Below are 20,964 nucleotides of genomic sequence, written 5' to 3' on the forward strand. Positions count from 1 at the left end.
GTAGTACCTAATTGTTTCATTTATTATCACAACATAAATAAATAAAAATGCACTTTTTATACTTTTCTTCTTCTAACTTAATTCTTAATTATTATTCTTCTAACTTCAGTATAACTAATCCTGCCTCTGAGCTTTTTGTTAAAGCACAGCGTGACCTCCTACTTCGAGGAAGAAAGTATTTTTACTAGGGAATTCCGTGCTCATCTCCAGTCAAGCTTATTAGCCATTGCTTTTTCTGATATGGTTAATAAATTGTGCTTGAACTGCACCCAAGTAAAATAGTTCCTGTAAAAGCGAAAGAGTAACTACTTGGATCTATGACAATTCTGAAGTTATATTGCTGGTACTCTTTTCTCTTTTATTGTTGCTACAGAGTATAAGAAGTCCCTAACACCTGAGGTTTCTAAATAGAAGAATAGAAATGCTACTTTTGAGTATTTGTTCGGAGTTAGTTGTTTAGTTTCCGTGTGGTTCTAGTTTTACAGGAGGGGCCACTTTGGAGAAAAGTGGAAGGTAACTGGCTACTTTGCACCCAGCCCAAGTGGACTGGCGCTTGACTCAGCTGTCATAAGGGTGGGTATTGCACAGCTACCTCTCTCTTTATGTCTCAGAGTTCACAATTGGAGCAAGACAACTGGTACAACTCAGGGGACTGGATTTGGTCCTTTCTTACAGCATGGAAAAGCAAGTGAGTCAAGGTTAAATTGATTATCAGCACCATAATCAAATGCCAGTGCATGTGTTAACTGCATCCCATGCAAGAACACCATCAACTGGCTCCACAAGAAGAACCCACAAACTAGCCTGCCTTTACATGTCATGGTTTGAGAATTCATTCGTTATGAATGAGGACAACAATCCTTTCTTCGAAGAACATTCTCCTTTTAAAACGCTTTATTGATGAGGTTTTGGTGATTTTCGACGATGGGTCTCAGATTCGAGAATTTGGAGACTTTACATTCTACTGTAAAATTCTCATTACAGTATCACCGTGAAAAGTTTCCTTTTTCGGACACTTATGTTTTGAAAGATTTAGATGGTACTATCTCATTTAGCCTATATAGGAAACCATCTGACAGGAATACCCTTTTGAGATTTGATTCCTGGCATCCTGAAGAATTAAGGCAATCTCTCCCATATGGACAATTTTTGAGAATAAAGCATAATACTACCAGACAGATGGACTACTATCTAGAGTCCCAAGTACTAACAGATCAACTTAAAAGTAGAGGATATCTGAGGGAAACAATTAATAGAGCCAAATTTAGAGCAAACATGAAGGACAGGAGGAGCCTGATTTGTGATAGTGAACAAAAAACTACAGAGGGACAGAGAATAACTTTTTCTTTATTATTTTCTCCTTTGGGCTACAAAATTAAAAACATCAGACACAAATGGAGAATAGTGAAAGATATTCCGGGATGTGACCGTTTGCCATGTATCGCCTTTAGGAAAAACAAAAGCATACGTGATTTATTGGTCCGTGCAGACACTGGGAGCTCACACAGTGAGGGCTCAGAACCCTATGGTTTCTTTAAATGTGGCAAATGCAAAGCCTGCACTTTTTGTCAGGAAATTAAACAATTTAAAAGCCCTACAGACGGTAGTATTTTTTATCTTCGTTTCATGGCTAACTGCAGTACATGTCGGGTAGTATATGTTATTGAATGCCCATGTGGATTATTATATATTGGACAAAGTATGAGACCAGTCAAGACTAGAATCTTGGAACATCGTTCAAAAATTAAAAACAAAATTGAGGAAGCTTCCTTAGTTTCCCACTATACACACATGGGACACTCCTTTGATAACATCAAATTCTGGGTCATCTTTCGATATATCCCAAGCAAGCACGACAGGAGTGATACACATCAGATCCTTTTGCGTAACGAAGCATTTTTCATACATAAATTTAGGACACTGGCACCTTTGGGGTTAAACATGACCTATGACCTAACATGCTTTTTATAGACTCTAGGAAGTGTGAACCCTTTTTCTTTCGATATCCTTTTGGGGTTTTTTATAAGTTTGTTATATGCTAGGAGTTTACATACTTACCTATAGTAGGAATGATCTGTAGGGGGCATGGGGGTGCCCCATTACATATAGAGAGAGCATTACAGATAAGGATGAGTCAACTATGATAATAAACAAGACTAAGCATGCGGATTTCATTTATGTATACAGTGATTTTGCTGTATTCTTGATGTACTCATTTGTGAACATATAAGTTTGTTATGTTTCAAGCAAGTGGGCACAAGCATTTGGTTTGCGTAACATGGTTCCTTTAAGTGGTTGAATAGACATGGGATGCTGGGATGCAGCTTATACTGATCATGATAGCCCGTGATGAGATAGATTACTTGGAATGCTAATTACACCAGCTACACTCCATTATGAATCATTGCTTGTGTTTGTCTATATAAGACTCAACAGTCACTGAAAAATTTACAGCAGGCAGGAAAAAGATAACAGCCGCTCAAAGAAATGTTTTTTCTGTGAAAATTTACTCGTGCTACTAAGAGACACAGTAGGGGCAAACTGGGATATATATTTTTTGGAAACGGAGCATTATATACATGTATATTTGTATTTACATTTGTATTTTATAGTGATGAACAATTTCTCCTATGGAAAATTATCTGATTGTCCATGAGGAAGAGGGTGACCTCGAAATGGGCATAGAACCCGGGTGCCTGTCGGGCACTAATTTTGGCACTTTCATCAATTACCATCTGCCAGCATTTGAGGCATTGGTAGGCGTTTCCATCGACTGCCATTTGATCTCTCAACACACTCACATCGGTGGAGGAGTTATCTGGATACAGCAGAGTGATTTGTTTGAAGAAGTTATTCATTCATTATGCGTTTATCTTCCCAGCATTTCTGTGTTGATTATTATTAGTTAGTATGGACAATCATGGACATTAGTCTTTGACATCATTTTGTCATTATTCATTAACACATTTTTTCTGATATGTGTTTATATGGGTATTGTTCATTTTTCATTGGTTACTATTAGGATCCTTATTTGGTGTTTATATATAATTTATTATTATCACTTACAGTGTTGTAACCATTTTATTTGGGTTTTGGTTCATACATTAAATGTCTTTATCCATACTATATGGAGCATGGTATTTCCAGGAGTAACCTATTTCCCAACATTGGGTTATATGTGTAATATTTTGTATCCCATAGATGCATAGATTCAGTCAGCATTCCCCAGAAATATACTGTTTTGTCTGACAGAGGGGATTTGTTTTTGTTTGTGGCTTCGTGCCCTGTGTAGTCCCTTATCTTGACAACCCTTGCAGTTCTTGCCAGATTTTTTAAGTGTGGGGGGAATGGTAGAAAACCATGCCTAAAAATTCCTTCCAGGACTGAAGTAAATACATCCCTGCCTTATTGAAGTAAACAGGACTTGGAACAGCCAAGAATCAGAGATTATACTAATAAGACGATGAATAATATTTATATACCGCTCTTCAACCAAAGTGATTTACATAGAAAAATACATAAATAAGATGGCCCCCTATACCCAAAGCACTTACAGTCTAAAAATAAAGATAAGGCAGATATCAGCAACAGCCACTGGAGGGATGCTGTGCTGGGGTTGGATAGGGCCAGTTACTCTCCCCCTGCTAAATATAAGAGAATCACCACTTTAAAGAGGTGTCTCTTTGCTCAGTTAGCAGGGGCTAAGTGATATGCCTAAAATGCCAAAGTTTGCGATACAGTTTTAAAATACGTTGACAACATATTGAACCAACAGGATACAGAAAACCCTTCCTATGCAACTCCATTTTATTTATTTATTTATTTTTAAAATAATCTCAAAGCTGTTTTCAATATAAATACAATATTATGTATTAAATACATAATAAAAATACAAAAGTACAGACAATATAAATATAAAAATAATGTCTATTTAAAAATTTAACAGCCCATTAAAAACAATAATACATAACAGTAGTAAAAACAATACTTTCATTTAAAAGCCGGAATGAAGAGCCACATGTTTACTTTTCCCCAAAAAACTGTTAAGGAGACTGAGGAGTGGATGCAAGCTGGGAGAGTATTCCAAACCATTAAGGCCTTTAAAGGTCTAAACCAACAGCTTGAATTGGACCCGGAAACAAATTGGTAGCCAGTGCAGCTCTTTCAGAATGGGTGTAATATGATTCCAGCAGACAGCTCCGGATACAATCGTAGCTGCCATATTTTGCACTAGCTGCAGTTTCCAAATATTCTTCAAGGGCTGCCCCATGTAGAGCATGTTACAGTAATCCAGCCGTGCCACAACTGTGGCCAGATGTGCCTTCTAGAGAAAGGGATGCAACTGACACACTAGCCAAAGCTGTGCAAAAGCACCTCTGGCCACCACCTCTACCTGAGCTTCCGAAAGCAGAACCAGGTCCAACAGTATTCCCAAGCTGCGCACTTGCTCTTTCAAGGAGAGTGAAACGCCATCCAGAACTGGTCAGATCCCTTCATCCTGATTGGCTCTCCTACTGACCAACAGCACTTCTGTCTTGTCTAGATTCAATCTCAGTTTACTAGCCCACATCCAGCCCATCACAGCCTCCAAGCCCTGATTTGGGTCATCCACGGCCTCCCTAGGATAAGGAGAGATAGTGCCGAGTGTCATCTGCATATTTCTGACAATGCAGCCCCAAGTTCCCGGATGACATCTCCCAACGGTTTCATGTAGATGATGATGATGATGATAATAATAATAATATTACATTTATATCCCGCTCTTCCTCCAAGGAGCCCAGAGCGGTGTACTACATACTTGAGTTTCTCTTTCACAACAATCCTGTGAAGTAGGTTAGGCTGAGAGAGAAGTGACTGGCCCAGAGTCACCCAGCTAGTATCATGGCTGAATAGGGATTTGAACTTGGGTCTTCCCTGTCCTAGTCCAGCACTCTAACCACTACACCACGCTGGCTCTCATGTTGAACATCATGGGAGACAAGACTGAATCCTGAGGGATCCCACAAGGCAATGGCCAAGGGGCTGAGCAGTAGTTCCCCAGTACCACCTTCTGGACCCTCCCCCAAGAAAGGACCGAAGCCACTCCAAGGCAGGGCCTCCAATCCCCATACTCCAGAGACTGGCCAGAAAGGGACCATGGTTGATGGTATTGAATGCAGTTGAGAGGTCCAGCAGAACCAGCAGGCATGCACTCCCCTGTCAAACTTCCCGTGTAGGTCATCCACTAGGGTGACCAAGACAGTTTCAGTCCCAAAATCCAGGACGGAAGTCAGATTGAAAAAGATCTAGATAACTCATATAATCCAAGACCCTCTACAGCTGAGACACCACCATACGCTCTATCACTTTGCCCAAAAAGTGGAGGTTAGAAACAGGTCTGTAATTATTTAGATCGGAGAGATCAAGGGAGGACTTTTTAAGCAGTGGTCTCACCACCGCCTGCTTGAGGCAGGATGGCATCCTGCCCTCTGTCTAGTTTTGAAATGACTTCACTAAATGCCTTGCTTTGTGCACTGTTTTACACTAACCAGTACCAGTTTGAATTAATCATGCTTTACTATAAAGGACTAAATAGAGTTTCTTCGGGGGGGTGGGGGGGAAGACCCACAATAACGATTCCAGTAGACAGTTACTATATTTCACTAAACATTGAAGTATTATGTAAAGTTCTATGAGATAAAACACAAAGAATAAGAGCAGCAGAGAGACTCAACAATAGGAGGAAACTGAAATAAATACTAAGCAAATGAAGTACACACCTTTAGGAGAATAGTAAAGGTAAAGTTGTGCCATCGAATCAGTGTCGACTCCTGGAGACCACAGAGCCATGTGGTTTTCTTTGGTAGAATACATAAAGTGTTTACCATTGCCATCTCCTGCACAGTATGAGATGATGCCTTTCAGCATCTTCCTATATCACTGCTGCCCAGTATAGGTGTTTCCCATAGTCTGGGAAACATACCAGCAGGGATTCAAACTGGCAACCTCTTGCTCGCTAGGCAAATTACTTCCCCACTGCGCCATTAGGTGGCTAGGAGAATAGTACTATATGTTTTTTTAAAAATTGGCTAAAGTCCAAACTCATGGATGCAGGCAGTGTTCCCTCTAAGGCAGTGTTTCTCAACCTTTTTGGAGTCAAGGACCGCTAAATTCTTCGTGCAGAGTTTCAAGGACCGCTACATTCTTCATGCGCAGTTTCCCGGACCGGCAGTTAGTAAAGGGGTTTCAAATCTATCTATCTATCTATCTATCTATCTATCTATCTATCTATCAGACTTCTATACTGCCCAAAACTTGCATCTCTGGGCAGTTTACAATTAAAATAATATAAGCATTAAAATAATTAAATTTGGAATCTTTTGCAAACATGGAATATTAGGGGTTCTCAACCTTGGGTTAAACTCCCATAACCCCCAACCACAATGGCATTTGGCCATTATGGCTGGGGATTATGGGAGTAGAAGTCCACCAATGTCTGGATACCCAAGGTTGAGAACCCCTGAATCTAAAAGCCTGGGTGAACAAATTTGTCTCCAGTATGTCTTCAGTATGTGTGGGGTGGGGGTGGAGGTGCTTGTGATTACTCAATGGAGAGGGGATGTTGGGCCATTAGAAAAATTCAAAAGCTACATGGGGGCAATGAAAACAACGCACAAGCAAGCTTTTGAACCCCCCAAAATGCTTCATCAGGCTGGATGTCAAGCAAAGCAAAAAGGAGGTGAGGAGAGGAGAGCAGGGCAAGCTCAGTAGAGCCGGAAATCTACAGTTTAACCCTCTCATGATGGAGGTGGAGTTTTAGCAGGAGTTGTGTAGTCGCAGGGCAGGATCCAGACAACGTTAGTCACGACCACCCACTGAAATTAATTTAGTCACCTCTCATTTGTGTCAATGCTGCTTGGTCATGATCACCTGACTTGATCTGGATCCTGCTCTTAGATGTGCACTTTGTGAGGTGGACCTAATGAAACCCGTGCAGCTCCTCCAAAACTCGTTAAATTCGTTACATGGCAGGTGCTGGGAATGGGGTTTTTTTAATGGTGAAAGAAAATGTGAAGAAGAGCGGTGGAGACCTGGCATTAAAAGAAAGGGGGTGATTCTGAGATGGCGGAGGGTGTGGGGTGTTGTACTGGTAGATGCCTCATTTTCCTCGCTGGGGAGACGAGGCACTGTTCAGGGTGGGTGAGGCAATGGTGCACCGGACTGCACTCGGAAGGTCGCCTGGGTCCAAGAGCTGCCGCCACTGTGCTTGCGCACCAGAGTGTAGCAAGTGTTCCCCATCCTCTCTCACAATGTGCACTCCTGTGCCCCCCTCCCAACTCCCCTGCGGGAGCCAATCACACCAGCCTGCCTTTGGGGCCACGCAGCTCACGTGGTCCCACATGCTGCCCGCGCATACCTGCGAGGTGAGCCAAGGCGGCCCTCCTCCCTCCCTCCTCTGCTTAGCCCTCACTGCGGCATGATCCCGGCCAGAGATTGTCCCCCGCACCCGGCTAGGTCATAAAGGGGACCGCCGTCCTCCACCGGCGGTGCAGACCAGGGGGTTACAGGGGGCAGAGGGACCACAACACCCCACCGATGCAAGAGGGAAACAGCGTTCCCTCTCAAGGCGCCTCGACCACAATAGGCAGCTGGGTTTCAATCAATCAACCTTTGGCTGCAAACAATGAGCATGCAAGAACCAGCAGCCCTTCAAGTGGCAGCCCTTCAGGTGGCATACCTTCCACACCGCATACAGTTTGAAGCTGTAAAGATAGGGAATAAAATAGCTGTAGGAAGATCACAGCAGCACGTGGAGGCAAGGGACAAGAAGGTGATACTCTTCCTCTTCCGTACCATGTGCAAAATTGAGGAAGTGAGTGCCTTGATTGCAGTTGTGGGGGGGGGGGTTGACTCCCAGTCAGGTACCGGCGCTCAACCCTTCGGGGACCGGCAGCGGTCCCCGGACCGGTGGTTGAGAAACTCTGCTCTAAGGCATGAGCAAGTGCCTGCGCTCACAAGTTTTTTTAATGTCCGCACAGTAAATTTTAGATCCCAATCAGGATGACTCAGGAAGGCCCCACTGAATGCACGTGTGCACACACTGCCTTGATACTCCCGCCCAGAACAAAACTCATTCCACACACAGATGAAAAAAAATTAGAGAGAACACTGGCTGCAGGTGAAAAAGACAGGTGACTTCATAATTACCCTCCTGGAAAATCTGATAACTGAATAATAGTTATTCAGTTATGCCGTTTCTGGAGAGGCAAATTTATTTCCAGACAAGTCACATTCTAGTATCTTAAACCAGATGTTTTAATGGGGACAGGAAGTTCAAATGCACATACAAAGGCAGTTCATGGACAGATGAAGAATGGACATGCAGCTAAATCTAACGCAAGTCTACTTGGAAGCAAGCCCTACTGATTTCAACAGGAGTTACTCCCAAGCATACTTTGGATTGCAGCCCAAAAAACCTCCTTAATTAACCAAGCACGTACATAAGGAGGGACTGCAAGGACACACCAGGGACCCAGATGCATCTCTCCCAGCCACCACCACCTCATGCTGTTGTGCAAGAGAGAAGAGAGCTAGTCTTGTGGTAGTAAACATGACTTGTCCCCTTAGCTAAGCCGGGTCCACCCTGGTTGCATATGAATGGGAAACTTGATGTGTGAGCACTACTATAAGATATTCCCTTTAGAGGATGGAGCTGCTCTGGGGAGAGCAGAAGGTTCCAAGTTCCCTCCCTGGCTTCTCCAAGATAGGGCTGAGAGAGATTCCTGCCTGAAACCTTCGAGAAGCCACTGCCAGTCTGTGTAGACGATACTGAGCTAGATGGACCTATCGTCTGACTCAGTATATGGCAGCTTCCTATATAAGAGCACATAGCATCTGAAACATGCCTCATGCTCTGGAAGGATTCTGTAAGACTGGACACACATCATTGAGAGTTCCTCCTTACATGGACACTTCATTATCAAGATGCCATCCACCATTTACACAAATGCATCTCATGTGAACCCGAGGTAGTTTGAGCAGCATGCTTAAAATTCTAAAGCTTATTTTATAGTTGAATGCAATACATTCTGATCAGGAAAAGTCAATTCCTAATAATATATGATAATGCTTCAAAACATATTGCTATGCTTCTCCAACCCTGGAGAAGCCGCTGCCAGTCTGTGAAAACAATACTGAGCTAGATAGACCAATGGTCTGACTCAGTATATGGCAGTTTCCTATGTTCCTATGAGATTCACAGCAAAATAATCTTCAAGGAAGCTATGTCTACCCTTCTGACTGGTATATTCTTTCTTGGAGAAGAAAAATCATGCCACAGGAACATAGGAAGTTGCCTTATACTGAGTCAGACTATTGGTCCATCTAGCTCAGTATTGTCTGCCCAGACTGGCAGCAGCTTCTCCAAGGCTACAGGCAGGAGTCTCTCTCAGCCCTTTCTTTGAGATGCCAGGGAGGAAACTTGGAACATAGATGCTCTTCCCAGAGTGGCCGTATCCACTAAAGGGAATTTCTTACAGTGCTCACATGTAGTCTCCCATTCAAATGCAGCCAGGGCAGACCCTGCTTAGCAAAGAGGACAATTCATGCTCGCTAGCACAAGACTAGCTCTCCTCCCTTCATGCCTAGTTCATCAGCTGTTTACTTGAAAGATTAACTCCTGGGCAATTCAGATACTGCCTTTAATGGTAACTAACTTGTATTCAAATATACCAGGAGTGAGTAGGCCAGGGTCTCTGTGCAACTTTTCTTCTAATTTCCATAAAATAAAAGCAGATTGTTGCAGGCAGTTTAGAAGTCTGAACAAGAACTAAATTCTCCAAGTGACATGCTATACAAACATGCCTGTACCCATGTTTGATCCTACTTTAAGTAACGTTTCCTAGTTTGACATAAACCCAAACCGTCATAAGTTGTTCCGTCACAAAGCCTTCCTGCACTAAAGCTACTTTACGGGGTCACGATAGGTTTACATACACAGGCCCTGATGGCCAAGAGGATAAGACAGAGAGCCTGCTCAAACCAACACACACTCTCGCCGAGGTAAAGCGATCCCAGCCCGGTCATTAGATAGGCGATGTTGCTCACCGATGGCGGAACCTCTCACCGACATGAAGTGGGGACGTCTGCACGTTTGATGGATTACGGAAGAGACAGTTTCCCCTCTAAAATACGCGAGCGCTTAGACTCCCGGGATGGCCAGTCAGCTTTATGCCAGCAGCAGCTCTGGCTAAGATGTGAGGACAGAGACCCACTCTCCGGTGGAGATTAAAGGCAAACCCCATCCTAATCCTAGTAAGCGAGAAGCACAGAAGACGTACCACTGGATTAGAAAAAAGGTTGGGTGGATTAGGGGCTCAGGGGACGGGGCGCACGCGAGACCCTTTGCCTAGGAGCAAAGGACCTAAGGATCCTCCATGGTCGGGCAGGGAGAGCCTGGGCTCGGGTCGGGTGGACGGGCGCTGCCGCTTACCGTGACTGTCCTTCTGGCCGATGCCCTGCGTGCGGATCAGCGCCGACAGCCGCCTCACGTCCCCCTTGAAGACACACTCGTGCACGGGGAACTGCGCCGCGGGGCACTTGTCAAGCTCGAGGCCGCCGGCGTTGGAGGACGACCCGCCGGGCCCTCCCTTGAGCGGAAGCCGGTGGTGATGGTGGTTGGTGAAGATGCGGTGGCTGCCGGCGCGGCCGCTCTTGCCGCTCCCTGCCCGGCCCGCCGTGAAGGAGCCTCCGCCGGGCGTGGCCGCCGCCTCCTCCTCGCCGGGAGCCAGCAGGTCCCCGTCCTCCTTGCTGGGCTTATGGTCCCTGCGCAGCGAGCGCAGCTTCTCTCCGGTCATCGCCAGCGGCGGCCCCGGGCGCTGGGGGGCCCCGACGGGGAGACGCGGCGTCGCAGCGGGGGACTCGGGCCGCTCTCAGAGCCGCGTTGGCCAGTCCCGTCCCGTCCGCATTCCCCCACCCGGGGACGCCCCGCAGGCTGAGGGGCCCCAAGCCCAGCCGAGCCGCCTTCAAACTCCTCTCCACTTGCCGTTCCTCTCAACGACTCGACCGCGCCGCCATCTTTTCGAGTGGCTCTCGCGAGAACCCAGCGCTCAGCGAAGCGAGATCGCAAGAGGTCTCGCGGGATGGTCACCCCAGGAGGTAGCTAAACCCGCCACAGGGAAGAAGGAAGGCGCGGCTGGACAGGCGCTCGCTCGCTCCAGGAAGGCGCAGTGGCGGGGCTGGCCTCGGGGTGAAGGCAGGGAAGGAGGTGTTGCCGTGGGATGACAAGAGCAGGCCCAGCACTAGTGAGTGGCTTCTGTTTTGCTAATTAGCGCTCTTGTTGGTTGGATGGCCTATTTGTACAGGAAGACCATGTTGTGTATGCTTTGTCTTCTTGCTGGAGGGCCTGGGGCATACTTTTTAGGGATGTGTGACTCGCCCAGTATATTTATTTATTTTTTTGGCCTACATTTATATTCTGCTCTTCTTCCAAGGAGCAAAGAGCGGTGTACGTAGTTAGGTTTCTCTTTACAACAACCCTGTGAAGTAGGTTAGGCTGAGAGAGAAGTGACTGGCCCAGAGTCACCCAGCAAGTATCATGTCTGAATGGGGATTTGAACTCGGGTCTTCCCTGTCCTAGTCCAGCACTCTAGTAACCACTACACCAGGCTAGCTTTGTATTCATGCTTTCTAGAACATCAGACTACTAGGAGTTGATACTGACACTAGGATCCCAATTAGGGAAAGAATTCCAGTGGTTTGGGATCCCTTCCCTTGCTAAAATGGCTTGGAGCCATGGCACTAGGCACTATACTGCCCAAAACATGTCTCTGGGCAGTTTACAACTTATGATCGGAGAGGAGAGCCGATTTTGTGGTAGCAAGCATGACTTGTCCCCATAGCTAAGCAGGGTCTGCCCTGGTTGCATATGAATGGGAGCACTGCAAGATCTTCCGCTCTGGGAAGAGCAGAAGGTTTCAAGTTTCCTCCCTGGCAGCATCTAGGACAAGATTTTTTTGATAGGACAAGATTTTTTAATTGAACGAACAAACTACCAAAGCATACAGTACGTTGCCAAAGCACAATTATATACAAAGTGGTTGTTTGTACGTGATATATCTACAAAGATGTACACACAAGGATTTGGAAACCCACAAGGTTATGAAGTATATGCAGGTAGTACTGTAACTCGGGGGTGGGGGATTTCAAGGCACATCAGGTAATGGGGGGGGGGGTTATGTCCGATGTCCATTTCCACAATTTGTCCCATTGCTGTTTAGAAGAGATACACTTGTCTCTTTGCACATAACCATACAGACTTTTCCAGAAGAGATTTACTGTCTCATCTGCGTGAACCTCTTGGTCGCGTCTTCCCTCTCTATTCCTATGCAGGAGCATTGCATAAATGACATACAGGTTTACTTACCTGATTACGAGAAGGGGAATGTTCCAGTTCCCTAGTATGAGGGCACCCGTTCCATCCCGTTTCCTTGAAGGTTTCTTTCTGGGACCTCGAAAGGAGGTTCTATCGCTCAAACCCGAGGTTAGTTCTTCCCAAGTCTGTTTTTCCAAATCAGGCCACTATAACAGCTTGCTTACTCCCTGCCACACTCTTTTGGCTACCACACACTCTTTTAAGAAATGTGAGTGGGTTTCCCTCAATGTTTTACCTAGCTCACTAGCTTTCTGTTTGCTTGAGAGAGATTCCTGCCTGCAACCTTGGAGAAGCCGCTGCCAGTCTGTGAAGACAATACTGAGCTAGATAGACCAATGGTCTGACTCAGTATATGGCAGTTTCCTATGTTCCTATGATCATCCAATGTGAAAGAAGATATACTGGAAGCAGAAATTCTTCTAATAGGGATACTGGAAAAAGAAGATAGCTATAAAACCCCTTTTATCTAAGTTAAAAGTGGGATTAGGAGGACTCTACCCCTAAGAAAGGGAATGCTAATAGCCCAATCCTCTGATAATTACTCAAAAGAAAAGTTCATTGCTTTCAGTGGAGCATATTCACAAGTAAGCAGGCACAAGTAAGCAAGGGGTTTACAACTAAAATGTCCCAGTGGGCCAGAACCAACCACGATGTTTTCAGAGGCCATGGTCAATTTTCAGCACATTAATTATTACAATAAAAATCTTTAAAATATTAATGAAAGTGAAGAGACAGAGGATTAAGTGTCAGGGGGGAAAGGGATGGTGCCAGTGGACTCTGGCCCAGGGTCAGACATCTGGTCTCAGGCGGCCAACCACACTGAGCCACTGCTGATCATCAGCAGGACAGGCCAAGAACTCTTCATGACTCCTGCTGTTGCTGCAGGATATTCCTAGCTGTGGACAAAAAAAAAGTCCCTGTGGGCCGTATCTGGCCCCCGCCTTATGTTGTGTAGGCCTGATATCCATGTAGAGCTGAGTGCCCTAAACTCACTGATTTGTGCATAGGATAAGTCTATACTACACTGTTATGTTCAGGAAATGTGTGTGTTTTGTTTTTTTTAAAATCTCCCAACACACCTCAAGCCAGAGCCCTCTTCAAATGTTAAGAAAGAGATGCTGTACCTGATTTCCCACCCTGGTGCTGATATGCTCAGAAGCCATACGCACCCACTGTCCATGCTTGCAGCATTTATTTACAGAGATTAATCATATGGGTGAAGAGATTTTTTTCATGATTGGAAGGCTGGAGTGCTCAGCCTTCTGATCATGGAAAAAATCTCTTCATATTTAGAACATTTGTCTCAGCAAACAAATAATGTAAGAATGCAGTGGGCAGGTGGGGCTTCTGAGCGTGTCAGTGTATCACAAAGTTCCAAGCAAACTTTGAAATTTCTCAGAACTTTTCAGACTGGGTGTCAAGCAAATAAAGAACAAATGGGGGTGGAATGGGGTCCCCTATTTTTTTGTTTAACATTGGAGGCTGAAAAGTGAGTATGGAATAGAAGACACAATGCAGTGATCACAACCAGGAAAAATTAAGGCAAAATCATGTGGATTTAGAAGGAAGGAAATACTGGAAGAAGTAACCTTTCAAATTATAGTGGTGTGACTGATCTACCAAACTGGCAGCTTCTTTAACACTTGTGTTTCATGCATATATTACCAGTGCTTGTGAGCAGTGCATATATCTTATGTTATTCGACTAGATCAATTTCAGTTTGTGACTCCTGAGGATGTGGACAAGCTGCTTGGATCAGTGAGGCCTACCACTTGTTCTCTTGACTCTTGTCCAACATGGCTTATTCTTTCTAGCAGGGAGGCTGTTGTAGGTGGCCTAGCAGAAATCATAAATGCTTATCTAAGGGAGGGCAGCATGCCCCCTTGTCTTAAGGAGGCAATCATTAGACCTCTTCTAAAGAAGCCTGCATTAGATCCCTCAGAGTTGAGCAATTATAGGCCTGTCTCCAACCTCCCGTGGCTGGGCAAAGTAATTGAGAGGGTGGTGGCCTCTCAGCAACAGTCAGTCTTGGAGGAAACTGATTATCTAGACCCATTTCAAACTGGCTTTCGGGTGGGCTATGGGGTGGAGACTGCCTTGGTTGGCCTGATGGATGATCTCCGATTGGGAATCGACAGAGGAAGTGTGACTCTGTTGGTCCTTTTGGACCTCTCGGCGGCTTTCGATACTATTGACCATAGTATCCTTCTGAAGGGGTTGGGGGTGGGAGGCACTGTTTTACAGTGGTTCCGCTCCTACCTCTCAGACAGATTCCAGATGGTGTTGATTGGAGTTTGTTGCTCTTCAAAATCTGAGCTTAAGTATGGTGTCCCTCAAGGCTCCATACTCTCTCCAATGCTTTTTAACATCTACATGAAACCGCTGGGAGAGATCATAAGGGGATTTGGAGCTGGGTTTTATCAGTATGCTGATGACACCCAGATCTACTTCTCCGTGTCAACTTCTTCAGGAGCTGGCATATCCTCCCTAAATGCCTGCCTGGAAGCAGTAATGGGCTGGATGAGGGAGAATAAACTGAGATTGAATACAGATAAGATGGAAGTACTTATTTTGCGAGGTCAGAACTCCAGAGACGATTTTCATCTACTTGTTCTGGATGGGGTCACACTTCCCCAAAAGGAACAGGTCCGCAGTCTGGGAGTACTCCTGGATCCACACCTCTCCTTGGTTTCTCTGGTTGAGGTGGTGGCCAGGGGTGCTTTCTATCAGCTTCAGCTGATATGCCAGCTGTGCCCGTTTCTTGAGATCAGTGACCTTAAAACAGTGGTACGTTTGTTGGTAACCTCCAGACTTGACTTTTGTAATGAGCCCTACGTGGGGCTGCCTTTGTACGTAGTCCGAAAACTTCAGCTGGTTCAGGACGCGGCAGCCAGGTTGGTCTCCAGGTCATCTCGGAGAGACCACATTACTCCTTTGCTGATGGAATTACACAGGCTGCCAATAGGCTTCTGGGCAAAATACAAAGTGCTAGTTATAACTTATAAAGCCCTAAATGGCTTAGGTCCTGGGTATTTAAGAGAGCGTCTTCTTTGCTACGAATCCCACTGCCATTGAATCCCATTGAAGTTGTCTGAGGAGGTCCTTTTCTCCTGAGTAGGCGATCCTCAGGATGGGTAGTGAACTGAGCATGCTCAAGACAGAACTGGACCACGTGACTTGTTTGTGGGCATAGCCTCCTCCGTCCTAACCCCAGTTCCAGTTCTGTCTTGCTCTAGGAGAGAGCTCATGCAGTTAAGCCTTTTCTTCAGTTCGTTTTATTTATTCTCCTTAATGACCAGCCTCTTGGCTATTGAGGGAGACAGGAGTCACAACTCTTCGGACTGTGCCTGCCTGGTGGTTCTCTTAAGATTTCCCTCCCGCTCCCCCCCCCCCCCCGGGGAAGGGAGCTGCCTCTATTCTGAGCCAAACAAACAAACAAACAAACAATCAGATAAGATTTCCTACTCAAGTTAATCCTTTTAGCTTGCATTCGGCTTGATTGGCTACTTACTAAAGTATTTGCATTTGTTTGGAGGGGTCCTGGTCAGCGCAACAACGGGGTTAGCTCACTCAGAGGAATTCTTTCAGGGCTCAGCATCGGAGGCTCAGGCTTCTCAGCCACGCACAGCACAGTGTTCTCTCTGCTCTTGTTGCCTCGCCTTAGCCCAGCATGACTGCTTCAGCTTCCCCCTCGACTGCAGCTGTGGCTCAGACAATGGGGACGGGGACCTTGGGGCGGCACTTAGCCAAAGCCCCCAAGAGATCCAGGTGCTGTGAACGCCAAGAAATAGAGGCGCCGGCCTGAGTGAGTCCTTCCAGCGTCTGAAATGGCACAACGTACATTTAAGGGAGTGCCTGTTGATTCGGGCAGCCAGCTGTAAATCAAAAGCGAAAGCAATCAAATGGCGCCAAGTGGAAGGCTGAATCAAACAAGCTCCTTCGCTTTGAGGGAGACAACCGGAGCCCGGTGGTCACTATCCCGGCGTCTAATCCTCCGGCCATTAGGGCCTCAGCGTTTGAGGGGGAACCGGCTGGTCCGCGCATTCCCTCCATGCTGCATGATGGATCGCTCACGCTCCCCGCACAGCCTCACCAGTCACCGCTGTAAGTAAAGACCTTTTCTCACCCAGGATTCTCAATGGCTGCGTGAATTTTTTCAGAGCAGTGGGAGGAAAGTGGTCTTGTGGCAGCATGCATGAGTTTTTCCCCCTTTGCTAAGCAGGGTCCACCCTGGTTTGCATTTGAATGGGAGACTGAGCGCTTTAAGATATAAAAGTTTTCCATTGAGCCACCTACAGCCCCGCTTGCTACTCCCCTGGCAGGGCCCTTACCAGTTCTGTGGGGGCCTCACCCCTTACACACAGGGACACGTGTGACTCCCAAGGCGTTCCAGGACAGGGACCCAAGCCCAGGCGGGCACGCAACAGATTGAGCGGTGGATGATGGAGGGGTTGTTCTCACCCTCACCTGAACCCAGCCCATGGCTCGGGGGTTTTTTCCTCTGTATGAGCGTGGTTGGTGTATGCCCAGATTTTTTTGCCATGCAAAACCAAGAGAAGGCACAGGGTTTCCTTCTCCTCTTCCTCCCACCTTCTCAGGGGGACAGGAGTTGTTAACGCCCCAGGCTCCCCAGTGGAGCAAGCATGGTGTAGTGGTTAGAGTGCTGGACTAGGACCGGGGAGACCCGAGTTCAAATCCCCATTCAGCCATGATTCTAGCTGAGTGACTCTGGCCCGGTCACTTCTCTCTCAGCCTGGCCTACTTCACAGGGTTGTTGAGAAAGAGAAATTTAAGTATGTAGTACTCTGCTCTGGGCTCCTTGGAGGAAGAGCGAGAGATAAATGTAATAATAATAATAATAATAAGGCGGCCTTCCAGTCTCGCACCAGGTCAACTTGCCCCATTCCCCTTTTCCCTTCCCCTCAGTCACCTCAAGTGGTGCAGCAGCGAAATGCTTGATTAACAAGCAGAAGGGTGCCAGCTCAAATCCCTGCGGGTATATATACAGGTACCAGCGATTTACGAAGAGCCTGAAAGGCATTATCTTGTACCCTCCCCTTCCCCAAAGACCGGGGAGGCCTACAGCCCAGTTACCACCTGACCATCAGTCAGAAAAGGGAGGTCCTTGCAATCTATGCCTCTGGATCCTACTGGGCCATTGGAGCCAGACAAGGAGGAAGTGGAATCATCAGGGGGGATGTGACACCGCCCATTTCTAACTCTGCCATACCTTTTTCCTCAGCAGAACTCAAAGGTTTTACTGTCTAAGGCGCAGCGTACAATCAGTCCTGTCTCCCCGTCGGAAACTCTAGAGCTGTCTTCACCCCTTGACTAACAGGTTTTCCCTGCAGCTGATCCGGTAACATCCACAGTTACGTTCCCCCCTCTATTTCGCAGGGTGATGTGCGCGGAGTGGCAGCGCCCAGCCTCGGCCAAACCGATGGGTGACCTCCCCAAGAAACATTTCCAGTCCCAGGGGACCCCTCAAAACCTTTGGCCACGCCTAAGGTTGTCCCTTCTGGGGGCTCAATTGGTCTGCTACACTCATAGGACAGGGGCTTCTCTAGCCCCAGGATGACAGGCGCTGACACTCCCTTCTCTTGAAGGTCCGAGATGCCTTAAGCCATGTCCCTCAAGATATGCACGACCAACCCCATCTTGCTCGATCGTTCGACTCTGGACCAAGGTGCTGTTCAAGATGGTCCCTCCCGACTGGCCTAAGGTTTCACCAGGGCATTAACTAAATGTCCAAGACTGCTGCTCTTAGGGCCGGAGTCTAGCTTAGATTGTACACAGTCGAGCCACAGTGGTGGACGTGACTGTATACAGGTAATCTTGGCTTAAGACCTGAAATGCTGACGATAATTCTAAGTTTCCTTTGATTACTGTTCCATTTGTGGGAGCTACCCCTTTTGGTCCCACTTAGACCCAGTTTTTGGTCAAAATGTGGGATAAGAGTAGGCTATGCCTTCTCCACACAGAGAGCCCAATGGGTCCCTCCGTAGTTTGTCCAGTTCCCTTTCACCCTTGCAGGCAACACTACTTCACACCGATTCCCGCGATACAGCTCTCTGCCGGGAGGCTGAGTGTGCGAACTTAGTGGCCAAGGCCACAAAGATGCTTTTTTGTCAGGAGAAGATCCAGATTTCGTAATAATGTATTATATAGGAAAGTATAACAGGATGGTATCAGAGTTCTAAACTTAATGGCCTCCTATGAAGCCTCGCATCTTAGGGATATTTTGTGGTTAATGGTAGACCCGGAAAAGTTCTGGGTGAAGATGGAGGTCCCTGAGGAACATCTTGGTAATTTCAACAACCAGTTATTGATATTTCAATTTATTAAGAGTTCTAAATCTTACAAATCCACTTTAAGTACCACCTTTAAGATCTGGGGGATTTGGCATACAATTTTTGCCCTCCCATATTCCCCCTTGTTAACCATTTGTAGTCATCCCAAATTTCCAACTTTTGACTCTCCCTCCCGATTACTTGATGTCTGGGAGGTGTCACAAATAGATTAAAGGATTTTTATTATTTGGATAAGCCAATTGATTAGAACCATTTCAGGAGAAGTTTATGAATAAGCATTGCTCTTGGTTAAATTTTCTTCAGTTTCACTCCTCTATTTTACATCCTGATATAGTTAAGCAAGCTAATAGGAGTTTGACTATGTTTGTGGAATTAATATTAAAGGCTTCAGAAGACTCTAAGGGCCTGATTTCTAGATGATAGGAGATTTTAATAACCCAATCATCTGATCCATTAATTGGCCTTAAGTTGGCTTGGGAAAATGACCTACAGCAAACTATTAGCGACTTTCTATGGAAAGGAATACTGAAATGGAAGCTGGTGTTTTCTACCTCTTCCCGAATTAGAGAGTATTTTGTTAAGCTCTCTCTCAGGTGGTATTTGACCACTTCTAGAGCAGCCCACATCAATCAGAGTTGGTCCCCTTTATGTTGGAATGGCTGTTGTGATGGGGTACATACTTGCGTTTATGCTGGTCTAGTTCTGCTTTTGGACAGAGTTGGCTCTTACATATATTTTCAGAAGTTAGTTGACATTATCATCTAAGGATCTTATAATTTTTATGTTAACTGAGGCTGGATTTTGCATTGCACTACATTGGAAGCATAAAACAATGTCTTTGACTTCTTGGTACCAGTCTTTGTGATACGTTGCCATATTTGGGGGAAATTGACTCATATTATTCGTCTTCGAACAGGTCAAGCTAATTCTCCTGATTTTTCTTTATGAACTGGTCAGTTTTATTCTGTTCACAAATCAAGATAATTTTAGTTATTCTCCTCCATCTAATTATTTACATATCTGGAAGGATGGTTAATGGATGTTTTTATGTATCGGTCTTACTATTATGTTTATGTATTGTCAGAAAGAAAGAAAGAAAGAAAGAAAGAAAGAAAGAAAGAAAGAAAGAAAGAAAGAAAGAAAGATACTACCACCAGGTCTAGGACACCATTCCGGCTTCAGACACCAATCAACCAATCAAATATATCAGGCCTCCTGGCTCGCCTTCCGCAGAGGGTTGATCTCACAAAGAGAGATCCACTCCCCACAGGGGTGCCTGAGGTCCTCACCTTTCTCCAGGCCGGCCTAGACCTTCCCCTGCAACCAAGCACCCTGAGGCACCAAGCCTCCTCACTGGCCTGGGTTCTGCCCTTTTTTCTTCCACTAACTTGGGCCAACCGACCCTGTGCCCACACTCATACAGATTCCTGGGGGAGCGACAAACCTGTCTCCTCTCTAGTCAGGCGTTCTCGGCCTGGAACTTCAACTGAGTTCCTAAACGCTCTCACGAAGGACTCCTTCGAGCCCATTGCTACCAGTCCACTGAAGCTCTTGTCTTATAAGGCCCTCTTCCTGGTAGCTATTACCTTGGCTCAAGGGTTTCTGAGCTAGGCACGCTCTTGGCACAGAAGGTATATTGCACCTTCCAGCTAGATGCAGTGCATCATTGCCTGAACACCACCTCCCTCCCAAAATGTTAATCCCCTCCTTCATAGATCCAGAGTTGACGTTCTTCCTTCATTCTGCCTTTCATTCTGCCTTTCTGCCAATCATTGTGCCAATGATTGTGGCACAAGCCTGATGAGCCCAGGGCTTGGTGTTCATCGCACCAGACACATTCACAAGTCCGACACCCTCCTTGTCTTTTTCTGTCTCTCCTCTTTTGGGAACAGAATTTCTAAAGGCACCTCGACTGGCAGGATCGGCATTCGCCTGGCCTACTCGGATCTCAACACTCAGTTCATGGCGCGATCGACCAGAAGCGTAGCTACCTTTGCGGCCTTTTTTCAGCCCATCCCACTATCGGAGATCTTCAGGGCAGCAGCCACCTGGCCTTCCGCTGCTCCGTTCCCCTAGGCATTATAAGGTTCTGACCACTCAGTGGCACAGGCAGCCTTGGAGCACACGGTGCTTTGACAAGGGGTTTGAATACATCCTTCCCATCCCAGGGATTAGTGTCTTCAGCTTGGGCATGTCCCATCCTGAGGATCTCCTGCTCAGGGGAAAAAGGAACATTGGTCT

At 46.2% G+C, this 20,964-nt stretch overlaps 2 protein-coding genes across 2 annotated transcripts in view; one reads left to right on the forward strand and one right to left on the reverse strand.

Moving 5' to 3' along the window:
- The window catches only part of ANKRD13C (ankyrin repeat domain 13C), a 65,174-nt gene extending 54,083 nt beyond the window's left edge, over positions 1-11,091 (reverse strand). Inside the window, exon 1 of the mRNA XM_053245686.1 lies at positions 10,472-11,091. Coding sequence (XP_053101661.1) covers positions 10,472-10,835 — 364 coding nt within the window. The 5' untranslated portion in view covers positions 10,836-11,091. The remainder of the gene's footprint in view (positions 1-10,471) is intronic.
- A 44-nt stretch (positions 11,092-11,135) lies between these two features.
- The window catches only part of CTH (cystathionine gamma-lyase), a 57,567-nt gene continuing 47,738 nt past the window's right edge, over positions 11,136-20,964 (forward strand). The window contains exon 1 of the mRNA XM_053245694.1: positions 11,136-11,282. Within this exon, the coding sequence (XP_053101669.1) occupies positions 11,259-11,282 (24 nt within the window). The 5' untranslated portion in view covers positions 11,136-11,258. The remainder of the gene's footprint in view (positions 11,283-20,964) is intronic.

This window comes from Hemicordylus capensis, chromosome 4, assembly GCF_027244095.1.
Source record: "Hemicordylus capensis ecotype Gifberg chromosome 4, rHemCap1.1.pri, whole genome shotgun sequence".
Taxonomy (NCBI): Eukaryota; Metazoa; Chordata; class Lepidosauria; order Squamata; family Cordylidae; genus Hemicordylus; species Hemicordylus capensis.